At 44.4% G+C, this 13,043-nt stretch overlaps 2 protein-coding genes across 2 annotated transcripts; one reads left to right on the top strand and one right to left on the bottom strand.

Moving 5' to 3' along the window:
- Positions 1–1,171: 1,171 nt before the first annotated feature.
- Positions 1,172–8,420, bottom strand: OTUD3 (OTU deubiquitinase 3). Its single transcript, XM_065738134.1, has 8 exons — positions 8,254–8,420; positions 7,622–7,770; positions 6,834–6,946; positions 4,161–4,283; positions 3,351–3,476; positions 2,721–2,817; positions 1,726–1,886; positions 1,172–1,383 (listed from the first exon to the last, which is right to left on the bottom strand). The coding sequence occupies exons 1-8, from the start codon at positions 8,418–8,420 to the stop codon at positions 1,207–1,209; spliced, it is 1,113 nt and encodes a 370-aa protein (XP_065594206.1). The 3' UTR covers positions 1,172–1,206.
- Positions 8,421–9,932: 1,512 nt separating this feature from the next.
- On the top strand, positions 9,933–11,604 carry RNF186 (ring finger protein 186). The gene has a single exon (XM_065737803.1). It carries the CDS (start codon positions 10,248–10,250, stop codon positions 11,145–11,147), a length of 900 nt encoding a protein of 299 aa, XP_065593875.1. The 5' UTR covers positions 9,933–10,247; the 3' UTR covers positions 11,148–11,604.
- The last annotated feature ends 1,439 nt before the right edge of the window (positions 11,605–13,043 follow it).

Here is a 13,043-nt window from a genome sequence, read left to right as displayed (position 1 = left end):
CACTCCAGCCAACAGCAAAGCACTGTTGCACCTACATTTCTGTGCTGGTTTGGAAGCTCCAGAGAACGCACAGATTACATATAGTTGTTTTTTTAAACATTTCTTACTTTGAAAAGAATTTCACCTCTGCCCTGGTTGTTAAGGTGTCTCATGCTGTCTGCTGTGTGTAAGTACACACATGCTTTCTTAAAGCTGGTGCTTGGTACAAGTCCAAAACCTGAGTGAAGCTGAAATACTGCAGGCCATAAATATAAGGCCAAGTCCTGCAGGGCTTCCACTTCAGTCCCAGTCCTGCAGTAGAAAGCACCACAGGTTTCAAGCTGCATATTCTACAGTACCTAGTGACTGTATCTGAGAGGAATTCAAGATGAAAATCCTACCCTAAAAAAATCTTGATTTACAGAGTGAAGCAGGCAAGGTTTCCAGTAACCACTGCTGCTTGGAAGCTTTTTTTCCCCCAAGTCTTGATCCACTGGTTATACTAATTTCATTTAGAGACCAATGACAGTCAAGCTCCTGGCTTGGACTAAAGCTCTGGAGTAGCCCTGAAGCTCCAGACTACGGCAAAGGAGATGAGATTCCAGATGTCCAAGTAACAGCACTCAGCACAAACTCCATGCCTGCTCGTATTTTACTGCCTCATAAGACCTCACCATATTGAATGAACTGGCCCTGCAGCCTCAGGAGTCTGCTCTCTTGGATGAAAAAGAGGAATCTCATGTTTAACAGTATCAGCTGACACTTTTTAATCTTTTTTAAGTTCTGGGACTCTGTTCCCCTTCTTTTTAATTTAAATAGGACAAAAAATACAAAGAAACATGTTCCTGAGTTGAGAATTGTTAACACTTTCCCTGACAGTAGAGAAAAATAGATCTCCACAGTAAAAAGTCAATGTAATAAATCTAAGCATAGTAAGAGATCTCAAAACAAGCCTGGTGCTGCTGTGTGAGGAAAATTTTACCTAAATCCAAAACAACGAAATTAAGTCTCTGCTTTTTTGTTAGGTTTAAAATTCTTCTCTCACACAGGTTGTTGCAGGATTACTGGGTAACTGCCGGCCCTGGAAGTGAAGAAATAAAGTTCCTAAGCACTCAGAGATCTCCACAAAAGCCTATTTCACTGCAACAACTTGGGAGCTTCCCTAAGAGGAGATTTGTCTTCATTGGTTTCCTTTGTCTTCCTCACCAGAGCACTCAGCACATTCAGTCATAAGTTTAGAGCTGCGACGGTCTTCACCAAGGTTATTTGGTTATCTGAGTCCACCTCTTTCCTGCTGTTATCTGCACAGTTACTCTTACTGGCCAAGACCTTCTGTTGATGCCTCTCCTCCTGTCTCTTCTTCTTCTCCAGCTGCTGCTGTTCCCTCTTTTGTTTTTTAGACACCTGAAAAGGGAAGAATGAAAACAAAGTCAAAAACAGATATTCTCTGCCCAGCTAGGGAAAAACAACACAGTGGAAAGGAGACAAGCAGATACCAAAGCAGCTGCCAGAAAATGTTTGTTCCAGACTATTTATCTGAGCTTTATGTCACTTTGGGAACAGTGCCATATGTCATTAATAAATGCTAGACTTCAAGAAAAGCCACAGCTGTTATCAGCAACGAAATCCAGGAACTGCAAGTACTTTTTAATTAAAAGGAGAAAGTAGTTGCTGGTTAAGCAATCCCAAGTACTCCTCTACTCTTTAGGGGATGTTTCAATCACTGCCAAACCGCCATTCACATACCTTGGAGTTCTTGTTAGCTTGACTCTCTCCATCAGCTCTAACCTGTCCTTTGTTGTTTCCCATTTCATGGTGATGCAAACTCTTATTTCCATAGGTTTCACACGCAGCTGAGGCACACGATTTCTGATCTTCGTTCTGGGGATCACTCTGCTCCTCAGCACCTACCAACAACAGAGTTTTTTCTCAGACACTCTACACAGAAGCTGTCTCTGTCAGCCAATTCCTTCTTCCAGGCTTTCTGGAATAGTGATTTTTTGGGAAGCTGGATCAAATATAGAAAAAGACAAAGTTCAGTCTGCTCACTTCTGTCTCCTCACGTAGGACAACAGGTTTGTCACTTGCTGCAATGCAGAAAGGGGTCTCTCCACACTAACCCAGTGGCATGCTGTTATTTTTCAGAAGCATCGGTACAAATCTCTACTGACAAGTTCTTGTAACTTCACAGGAAGATACTGCAAGCATCAAAAAGAAAAGCCAGGGTCTCTGGTGCTCAAGAACTTGGTCCCACCTGGGTTGTCCAGAAAACAGATCTAGGACAGAACATGCTCTGAGATGTTCTGAGCAAATCTTTCAGATTTATCTGAAAGCACAGTTACCTGCTGAGGAAGCCACAAGGATGGCTCCAGGGATCATTAATCTTACACAGAGGTAGGTTTTTTTTTTTTTTTTTTTTTTCTTCTTCAAGATTTTAGAGCAGAACAAATCCAGCCCAGATCAAATAGGCTATGGTATGCTCAGTGGCATATTAAGAACTTAGTTTAGTGCCTACAGCAGTCCCAGGTCAGTCTCCTAACTGGCACTGCTACTGAAAGGCTATGCACGCAGGAACACAAAACCTGCCCTCCAAACTTCTCTGAGCATGTTATGTGGGGACAGCAGCACAGCTAACAGGAAGCTTCTGCTGCCACTGCCCCTGATGAACTGCTGTTTACAGTGAACATTAAGGACAGACAGCACTTTTCTGAAGCACTAAGTGACAAAGTCCATGTACTTACTAAATATTTCCTCTTCCTTCACTTGAAGGATGGTAAATATTGCAGATTCTATGTTGCAGTCTTCCTCTTTCAGAACCTGGCTTACCAACTCAACGTCCTGTCCAACAGAAAGATAACATCACAGAGTTCAAATCAGCAACATACAAACATCCATTCAACAGCTATCTGCACCACTGGGAGGGGGCTGCTGTTTGAGTTTATGATGTTTCCATTAGCTCATATTCAACTTCCTCAAGAAAGTGAGGGGGAAAAAAAATTAAAACAAATTATGAAGACACCAGGAAAGAGCAGTATACTATTTCATCATAAGCATTTCACTCTTGACTCTTTCTGATCTCTGCATCTTCAGTAACCACACATGTTATCCAATGACTATAGCTCAATTTTGTGGAGTACAGGATGTTCAAATTTTAAAGAATTTGTTTTAAAACAAATTTTTTTTCCCTTGTGAGACTGTAAGACAAACCTCCCAGAACTAATCACTACCCATACAAAGTATGTACTTGATTGATTCTAGGATGATATGCACCCTAACTTATGCCTACAGTACTGACATTGTCCAGGACAGTTTTTCCTTTGGGTATCAAGGAGTTTTGAATATGAAGCACAAAAAGGGCACTCCATACTTACTGAACACCCAGTTGCACTGCACACTTCTTGTATAGCAGCTTCCATCTCAACTTCAGTCTCAACTTCAGAATCATCCTTCTGCTGCTTTATTTCCTCCTCCTCATTCAAGTCACTTCTGGGGAGCATCTAAAAGAAAAGCAAAGCCCACAGGCATACATTAGTTTCATCATATACCATTTTAAAAAATCTGACACTGACATAAACTGAATTATAGCACATATTTTGCAGGAAAAAAAAGCCATCAAAGGAGGTTGGGAACTGTGTAACTTCTATCATCCCTGACACCACCCCAAGATTCACACACAGACACCGAGGAGAAAACTCTCATATACTACAAGATCAGGCACACCAATTAACCATCATTGGCTTTTAAATTTTATTTTATTACTGATTTTATTACAATTCCACACGCCATATGAAGGCGTGCAGACAAACCCTGCCAACAGCACAGCTTACTTCTTGATACGAAAAAATGAGATAGGAAGGTTATTGTATCCGGATGATGCATTTCCATCTGTTTCCTCCCTCCCATTTGTTTTCAAATTTGAGGTGTTGAGCCTAACTGAGATGAGGTTGCACATCACGTTCAAGATGAATTTCCAGGCCAGTAATTTAAGCACTTCACCCATGGCCTCAAGAAAGCAGGCAGCACTCATTAAAATGATCTTAGGAATTCTTCCATCCATCCATCCCCAGGATGGGACACGGACCAACTCTTCTCTCAACAAAAATGAGAAAGTAAATCAGCTGGTAACATTAAGTTGTTGGTTATCAGCCACAGCTGACTCAGGTCACTCTGACACAACCAACCTCCATCCGAAGATACGCTGGAGCTTCAGAATCATCGTTGATCCTCCTCACACTGTCATAGTGCTCTCCATGCTGATACGCAATATGCAGTTCTCTCGCATTGCTTTTGTCAGTGCCTTGAATCTAATTGAAACAATCAGACTGTAAATGAGGATTTGAACTTCACTCCAGAGTCACATTTTTCTTAGCATTACTTTTTGAAGTAATGATTAACACTGTGCTAGGAAAAGAAGCACATAGCTGCTGAAGTATCTTTAAACAGGAAGCGCTGACCTAATAATCCAGATGTACCTACAATAACAACAGAGCTTCTGTCTAAAGGGTAAGATGCATTGCTGGGTCAGTTACTTCATTACAAACAAAACACAGCATGAAAATATTTTAATGGTAAGCTTAAGAAGATTTTCTAAGCTTTCTGCAGAAGCAATTACAGTTTTCTGATGATCTTTTCCAAACCCGTTTTCAGTGACCGTGGTCAACAATTCCTGCGAGTTACAATTCCTTTCTCCCCTCAAGTGTAAAGAAAAAAAAGAGAGTTTGATCAAAACAGGACCACAGCAGAAACAGTCACCCACAGTAAGATTTATTCTGCAGTTGTGACAAGACAGTGTTCTAGCAATTTGTATCCGAAGTGGATGTTTTGCTTAGAAAGACCAAGACAAACCATGAGAATTTATTAACTCAAGAGCATTTTTAATAACCAAACATTCCTTTGCTCTGTCAGCTGAAGCTTTTGTAAGAACTCCCACCATGGAAGTTTAGCTCGATCTATGAGATAAAAGCTAACTGCATTTCAACTCCTGCAAGGAATGAGTATTACACCACATTTGCAAGTCTCCCTTGCCTACCTGTCAAGCCAGAGTTCAAAGATCTGATACCTTTGCTAGAGAAGAAGCCAGTAAGCAAATGACAAAACCTACTTGCTTTAGGGCTCCAGAGTTTCCCAATCCTTTTACGTCCCTCCCCAGCTTACAGAATTTACACCAAGTCACCTTTCAACCAAGTCTGCAGTCTACGTTGCAGTAACAACGGGTTTTACAACAGATATTCCCCATTCACCTGTTCCACACTTGTTCACCTCTGAGTTCCAACTCAACACTTGGTTACATTTAACTCCTGCCTTTTATCCTATGAAGTTCTTCAACACGTTGAAAATAAATCTGAGATTCAACATTTTTTCATTTGCCAGAGCCTAAATGGTTATCTAACAAATCCTGCAACTCTTAAAAGACTGAAAATCAGCCAATTTCTTGGGCTGCCAGTATTGAAACCTCACTGTGCACTCTCTCCAAAGTACAATGGAATTTTAAGCTAAAGGTATGTGCAGGTCAAAAAAAAAAAGAAAAAAAAAGACAGGAAGAAGGGAAGGAGTTACCCAAAAAGCAAGCAAAATAACCCATGTGTCTGTACTAACTTGTAGCCTGACATTTTCAGTCACTACAAAGGAAAAGCTGAAGGTCATTAAAGCCCTAAGAAGTCATCACACGGATGCCCAACACCATGGAGCTTCTGAGTAGGTCATAGTTTGAGATACTGTTGCAGGTCCCAAACATTTCTGCTCACGTTTCTGCAGCTTAACTGCAGTGTATGCAAATAGTTTTCTTAAAATTAAAAGATAATGCACCATCTGCTTTCAAGTTGAAACCAAAGGAGATATTCACACCATCTGCTTTAAGCATTTTGCTGATCTGCTTCTCTGGAAATGCTCTCTTTGTAATCTAATCTTTCCAGTATGCTGCTGGGGCTTCAAAGAGAAGATAGTGGGGAAAAAATAAAGGATTATATAGAAGTATGTAAAATTAAGAAATCAGTATGACTAACATTAAGTTAGTTGAATCTAGTGACTAGGAAAGACTGTCACCATGTTGTGATCCCCTCTAGAGGCTGCTCACACTACAAACAGCTCTCACACCAGTTCTGAGGGCTTACAGACCCCTTCCACTCAGGTACACCAAACGGATCCTCACCACAAACTCAGCATTCACAACCCAGGAATGCTCAGGGAACGAAGAAAAAGGAGTCTGAGATTTTCAAAAGGATGTACCAACTATCAATAAAAGTATGCTGACACCAGTATCCAGCTCAGAACAGCAGCACAACATGAACAGCACCTCCATGACCTCTCCTGTAGGGTCATTACCTCCATACAAGAGGTCAAGCAGATCAGTATTCCTACTTATCTGTGTCACACTTTTTAAGAGAGAGAGAGATATTTACATAGGTTAGACACCTTACTACTCATGGCTGCCATATAAATATAAGCTTAAATTGGTTTGGATTCAGGAATCCATCTGAAATTGGTCTGAATGTACTTAAAGGAGAGCAGAAGGGATCTAATGAATGATTTGTTCCAGTCTCCCCGTGTAAGAAGGGATCACAGCACACAGGCCTTTCCAGGAACCTATTAAATGCCACCCTAAGGTTTTAAAGCTTCCTCCCTCATGCTGTTCTGTCTCCCTATATTTACTCTTCAAACATTCATTGCTTTCTTTCATTCCCTATCCTCCTAACTGAAGCCTTGAGGCTGAAAAATCATGGCCAGCTCTCTGCCATGCCAAGCTAAGTATGGCTGCTGACCAGTATTTTCACACTCGTAATGGATCAGAAAGTTTCAGCACTGTTTGTATCCATCAACTAGAACTTCAGCCAAAATACAGCACTCTTCTTTCTCACCTGCCACAGTGGAGCATTCAGTTGATGAATAACCACGTTGATTTGATTGTTCCTTGCAAAGGCCACAATAGCATCATTGCCAGCAAAGGTACCAGGCTGTGCCAAACTGGTAACTGAAGAAAAAAACCAAGACATTCGTAAGAGTTTTAGACCTTGTTTCTGACAGTTCCAAAAGCACAGCAAGGATAGCAAGTAATAAAATTTCAACAAGGGGCCCAAGAAATACATTCTGGAAAGGAAATCCCACTGTTAAATGGTGACCACAGGGGCAAGAATCCAGCAGTGTCAGAAGTTTATGAGTATTAAATGACCACAGAAACTCCAGAAAATGAAGCACACCTTATGTTATGCCAAGGCCATCAGTTCTGTGTTAGCTCTCTGGAAAAGTGCCATGTACTAAATGACCACACCGCTTTCATGCATCATCTGTATGTCACCTGGCACAGCCTCAAGGCTATGAAAGCAAAGACTGTATTGGTCTCTGCTTTGGATCTTCCTTTAGGTTAACACTATAGAATATCACATGTCAAGGAAAGAGAAATCTGAGGAAATCAGCACTCAACAGCCACCAATATTCCGGATTAACCTCACATGTTTCATTCTCTCCCTATGAAAACACTAAATTCTGACTCTTTGCCTTTCTTCTTCCCTTCTCCAAGTTCCTCCTAAATTCATACAAGCTCCAGGACAACTCTCCTAGACTAGACTAACACTAGAGACTGACCATAACAAAGTGCTGAGATGAGAAACAGCTCCTATGGAAGAACAGTGTCCTATGGAAACCGTACCATGTTTCTCAAAGGGAACATCATCTTCCACGAAGGGTTCAAAGTCCTCCCGATGCTTTATCATGTATTCCACTGTCTCCTGGCGATGCCTGAGGTGGTCCCGGGAGTGTCCCTCAAGTTGATCACCCAGGGCCCGAAACAAACAGTTGCTAACGATCAAGAAATCACCTGTTAGTGCGTTGGCAGCACTGCTAAGATGCACCATTACAATGAATTATACAGCAACAGGAAAAATACAGGCTGGACAGCAGTAGCTGAGGTTACAAGAACACAGGGCAAGGACGTAAGATTTAAGTAAACACGTCATCAGTTCCTACACAGCAAGTCAAAAGCAGGTACAGTGCTGGGCCAAGCTGTCCTGAACTGCCACGGAGACAAAGAACGAAGGCCAAGCCTAGGATTCAGAGCAGCTTCTCAAGAGGCACGTGCCTAACCCTGTCCTCCCATGCCCCGCACTGCTAGGGAAGCCCTCCAACCAGCACAACCCAGAGCTCGTCCGTGCCAGGCGAGAGCTCCAGGGCACATGCCCCGCTTTATCCGAGGGCACAGGGGGCACGCCCGTACCCCTGCGGGGCAAAGACCCGCCCATCCAGGAGGGGCAGCCCCATACCCTTCACGCCCCCACCACTCACCCATCACCCGGCACCTCCCGCAGCTTTAGGCCGAGGGCCCGGAGCTGCTTGGCGAGGCCCCCGCAGCCCTCCGAGGGCTTCGAGGCCGCGCCACTGCGGGGCTGCCGAGGCCGCTGGACCTTCCTAAGGCCGACGGGCCGCGTCCGGACCGCCTGCTGGCGGGACATCCCCACCGGGAGGTTCTGCGCACGCGCAGATGGAGCGGCACCGTCGAGAGCGGAGTGGTGTGGGTAGAGCGCCACCACTGTGCTCCCCGACCCGCCCATCTGCGGGAGGAGCGGCCGCCAGGTGGCGCCGCCGGAGCGGGGCTGAGCCGTCCGAGCCCGCGGTCGCGTTCCGCCCGAGCTGCCGCGCAACAGTTCAACGGTCGCGTAACAAAGGTATCGCGACACAGAGACAGAATTCAGACAGTTCCTTTGGACACCCAAACGCTTCCTCAGTGCAGGAGAGCCACGATCTCAGTTCAACCTGACCACCAGAAAGCGGGCGGAGGGCCCACGTGATGCCCGCTCCTTCAACTTAGGTCGTCATGCCCTGAAACTTGGGGTCACCCCAAAGTCCATCAAACGCTGCTGTGTCCTCTGTCAGCAGAAACACGGCACGACACGCAGACACTTCTCTGAAGTTTGCTTACAAGACTCTTTTACTATTTCCCGGCAGAGGACGAGCTCTTCTCACCCCAGCCACGCTCCAGCAGTTCATCAGATTAGAGTCCTCCTGGATTCCCTCCCCTCTGACTGCGGTTGTTTCAGCTCTTTCTGCTGCTCCCCGCTGTGGGGGGTGGGCTGCTGTGCAGTAACACAGATAGCTCGAGCATTCGGGTGCATTTGAGGCTACAGGCTTGGGACTGTGTGTCTCCTACTGCTACTTCTGACCTAGCATAGCCTTCTGCTATCAGTGACCCTTCCTCTGCTACCTTCCTTCCTTCCGTGGGATTCTTACTGAGAAAACTGTTTGTATTTTACCCTTCAAGTGAAAGAAATTTTGTTCAGGCACTCGTTTTTTGGGGAGAGCTGAAAGCCACCTACCAGAAGGCCACTCCTGAGAAGAGTCCTACCAGGGTGATTTCCAGATCTGAGGGCTCTGGGAACCTCAAGGATCTCAAGTCACGCTTCAGTTAACACCTAAAACCAACAGTGGTGCTCCTGTAAGAAAGAACCGACAACAATCAGACACTGAATGCTCAACACCAAGAATCACAGGTTGGAAAAGACCTCAAAGATCACCCAGTCCAACCCAACCACCCTCACCGTGCCCACTAAGCCACAGCACCTCCACGTTCCCTGAGCACCTCCAGGGATGGTGACCCCCTGCTTCCCTGAGCAGTCTGTGCCAGTGCCTTACTGACTCTTTACTTCAAGTTCTAGGGTAGCGAGCAGTGCAAGAGCAACTTCCTAGGCAGAGGGATCAAAATCTCTCCTGTCAGCCCTACGTGGAAGGCATCTGTGACACATACAGGTAATATTCATTGTGGTTCTAATGCCAAAAGAGGAGAACAGGACACCAAGGTCGTGCAGAAAGCCAGTGCAAGAAAGGAGCAGGACAGTTTTCCTGCCCTTTTGTCCCTCACTCTGTAATCAAAGCACTGCATTCTGTACACCAGTCGCACAATTCCAGTCCAAGCACAACAAGGCTGTGCTTAGAACCCAAAGAAATCACCCTTAATAAATCAACTACAAATTCATTAATAATAATAGTGCCATTCTCTCATTCTGTCTGTCCCAGGGAACAAAGCTGCAGCCTCATTACGCCATGGGATCTCCTTTTGGATGGGAATTGCTCAGTGATATCAGCCATTGTAAAACGTCTTGTCCATCAAGTTAATCATTAACTCGCCAGCTCATAAAAACATCACATCGTGAGAGCAAAACACACTTAAAAACAACTGTCACTCCATCACGCATACAACAAGAATAAAGGAACACAAAAAAGGAGACAGAAACTTGGGAAATCCTTTGGCTAAGGGAAGACAAACTGCACTGAGGTTCACCTCCATGGAGGAACCCACAGATAAGCTAAGCAGCGAGGAGAAATCAACAGCTTCTGCAGTGCCTCAGGATGAGAAGGTCAGTCCTGCTCCTGCTGCAGGAATGAGCGGAGCAGAAAATGCTGCCGGTGTGGAGAGACTGGCATTCACTGAGGGGCATAGCAAAGAAATGGAGAGGTCCGCAGGCACAGAGCTAGACAATCTGGGTGCCTTGGGAACAGTGTTTTCAGAAGGAAATTGTCTGAACTCAACATCTCTTGCTATGGTAACAAACCCAAGCTCTCCTGAGGTGTGCAGTTTTGAAGGGAACAACCTGCCTTCACCCATATCGTCTCCAGCAGACACGGACTGCCTGGTGTGCTTCAACAAGTACAACATTTACCGGGTCCCAAAGCTCCTGAGCTGTCAGCATGCTTTCTGTGCAGTCTGCCTCAAGCTTATCCTCAGGAAAGAAGAGAACACCTGGATAATCACCTGCCCGCTATGCAGAAAAAGCACTTCTGTGTCAGGAGGACTTATCCGCACGCTTCCAAACAAAGAAGAGATCATGGAGCTCTTGGAACACCCCGACTCATGTCCTGGGGTACACGTCTGTGGCGTAGGGCTGGATAGCAGCAGCTGGGCTCAGAGCAGCCAGGACATTTTAAACAGAGGCCAAACCACTCCGACAGACAACAGACTGGCCGTGCAGAGACTAGTGCTGCTCCTGCTGCTTCTGGTGATCCTCACCATCCTCATCTTCCCATTCATATACTCTGGGAAGATAAAATGGGTCATTTGTATCATGCTGACTTTGGGGCTGGTCATGTCTATGGTGCTTTGCTGCACTCCTAAATTTTACTGGAGCTGTAATGGAAGCTCACTCAGGTCCTGCCACAAGGAGACCCACATTGCTGCTATTGCCTGAAACGAGGTGAGCTGCCTAGAGATAATGACTGGCTCCCTTTGCATGGTTGAATGTCAAGCACGAGTCAGTTACTGAACTTTGAAAGCAAACACATCATAAATTCAGAATGTCTGACATACCCCTTAGGCTGAACAGCATTGTTCAATTTTATTACTGAAAACACAGAAAGAAACATTTGTATGCTGATATTTGTAAGAGAAAATCGTAAGACTTCCTCACAGCTTTTATCCCAGGTTTAGTTGTTCTGTTTCGCTTTGGTCACTTTGCTGTTGTTGGTGTCATCTCTGGATTACTGCTGAAACATCTGACAAATCCATCCCCATTACTGCATTCTCCTGCTCTCTTAACATAACTACACCTTTTCTTGTGGTAATGTGGGGAATTAGCCTGATAATCTGGGACTGGACATTAAGCCTCAATGGAAGAGGGCAATTTTAATGCAGTTTATTGCCTTAATCCATATATCATAGACTGAAATGTTGTTGGTGGGGGGGGAAGGTGGGGCAACGTCGGCTGTTGCCATCTTAAGTTGCTCAAAAAACTAGAGAGGAAGAGGCAAAATCAACACTTCTAATCTTGAGTCCACAGCTTACAAAGGGCAAGGCTCTGAAAAGCTCATGACATTCCAAGCTCCTTGTGTTATTTAGCACAGAAATAGTTCATCTCAACTGCACTCCTCTGGCTTGCCATACCACCTCTCCTCTTGCTCTCTTTACATTCAGCGTGACATTGCTCTCGGAGATGCCCACAATTCTCCTTCTAGAGTTAAAAATAAAACTATGAATTGTTATGCTATGTCAGGCCTGATTTATTATTATTTTTAATATACAGAATATGTCCATTAAAGTTTAATAATGATAATTTCTCATTGACTTCTGTGTTTCAATTCCTCGCTGACAATTAACTTCAAAACATTTGACAGCCCCCTCACTGACAGGGAGTACAGCATCCTGTGAGTAAAGCAGAAAAGGAATGCACTGGGCTTTTTTCTTTGATTTAAAAAACAAAGCTGTCAAGCCCTCTTCCCCAGCAGCAGTGGATGACTGGTACTGTAAGGGTTTGCAACAAATACCAACATGAGCCTCAGTGTGATGTGCATGAATACAAAAGAATAAGTCAGAAAGGTTAAAGGAAAAGCGTGCACCAATTGTGCAAAACACTGATCTCATTCAAATGACAAAATAGAAAGGACAGAACACACTGTCCTGAAGGTAAGATGACAAAATGATGTCAATTTGGCCCAAGATACTTGGGAAGAGACCAAGTGAGATTGCCACCTAACAACACCCACTCTAGAAGGGTGTGCAGCTCACACCCAGCATCACTTTGCTATCTCCAGTTGCGAGATACTGGTCGTGCACTGATGCTCATAGTGCACTCACACACCAAAAAGAAAAGTATTAGGAAAGAGTGTTTTTTTGCCCTCCAGCTTTATACACATTACAAACTTGTGCTTGGCAGTTCAACTGGAACAACTCTTGAGCCTTTACAGCCACTATCAGTCATCCAATTCACAGTTCATGGATGCTGGCAGAAGTTATTACATCCAATAAGCTGAATTTTTTTACAGGACCTAATACTTCTCCTCTGACAAGAAAAAGCTCGGTAACAACGCAAACATTTGAAGGGGCAAATAAGTTTATGCTGAAAAGCTGTAAAAAACGACTTTGTATTCTAAAACATAAAAGGATTTGTTTGCATGCAGTTCTCCTTCATACCAATCTGAGTGGCAATCGAGTTTCAGTTCCAAATTGCCCTGCCTTGCTTACAGTACCTAGGTGGGTCCTGATCTCACATAGCGATTAAATGACTTATTGTAGACTTGTTCCAAGTCACTGAGGAAGACTGCAGCAGCTCCTGCAGCCCCTGTTCTTTGCTGGCAGCACATGCCATCCC

This window comes from Cyrtonyx montezumae, unplaced genomic scaffold, assembly GCF_038088225.1.
Source record: "Cyrtonyx montezumae isolate F1298 unplaced genomic scaffold, pur_monq_1.0 scaffold_21, whole genome shotgun sequence".
Classification (NCBI taxonomy): Eukaryota; Metazoa; Chordata; class Aves; order Galliformes; family Odontophoridae; genus Cyrtonyx; species Cyrtonyx montezumae.
The sequence above is the reverse complement of the archived record's forward strand: the minus strand, read 5'-3'. Positions and strand labels throughout refer to the sequence as shown.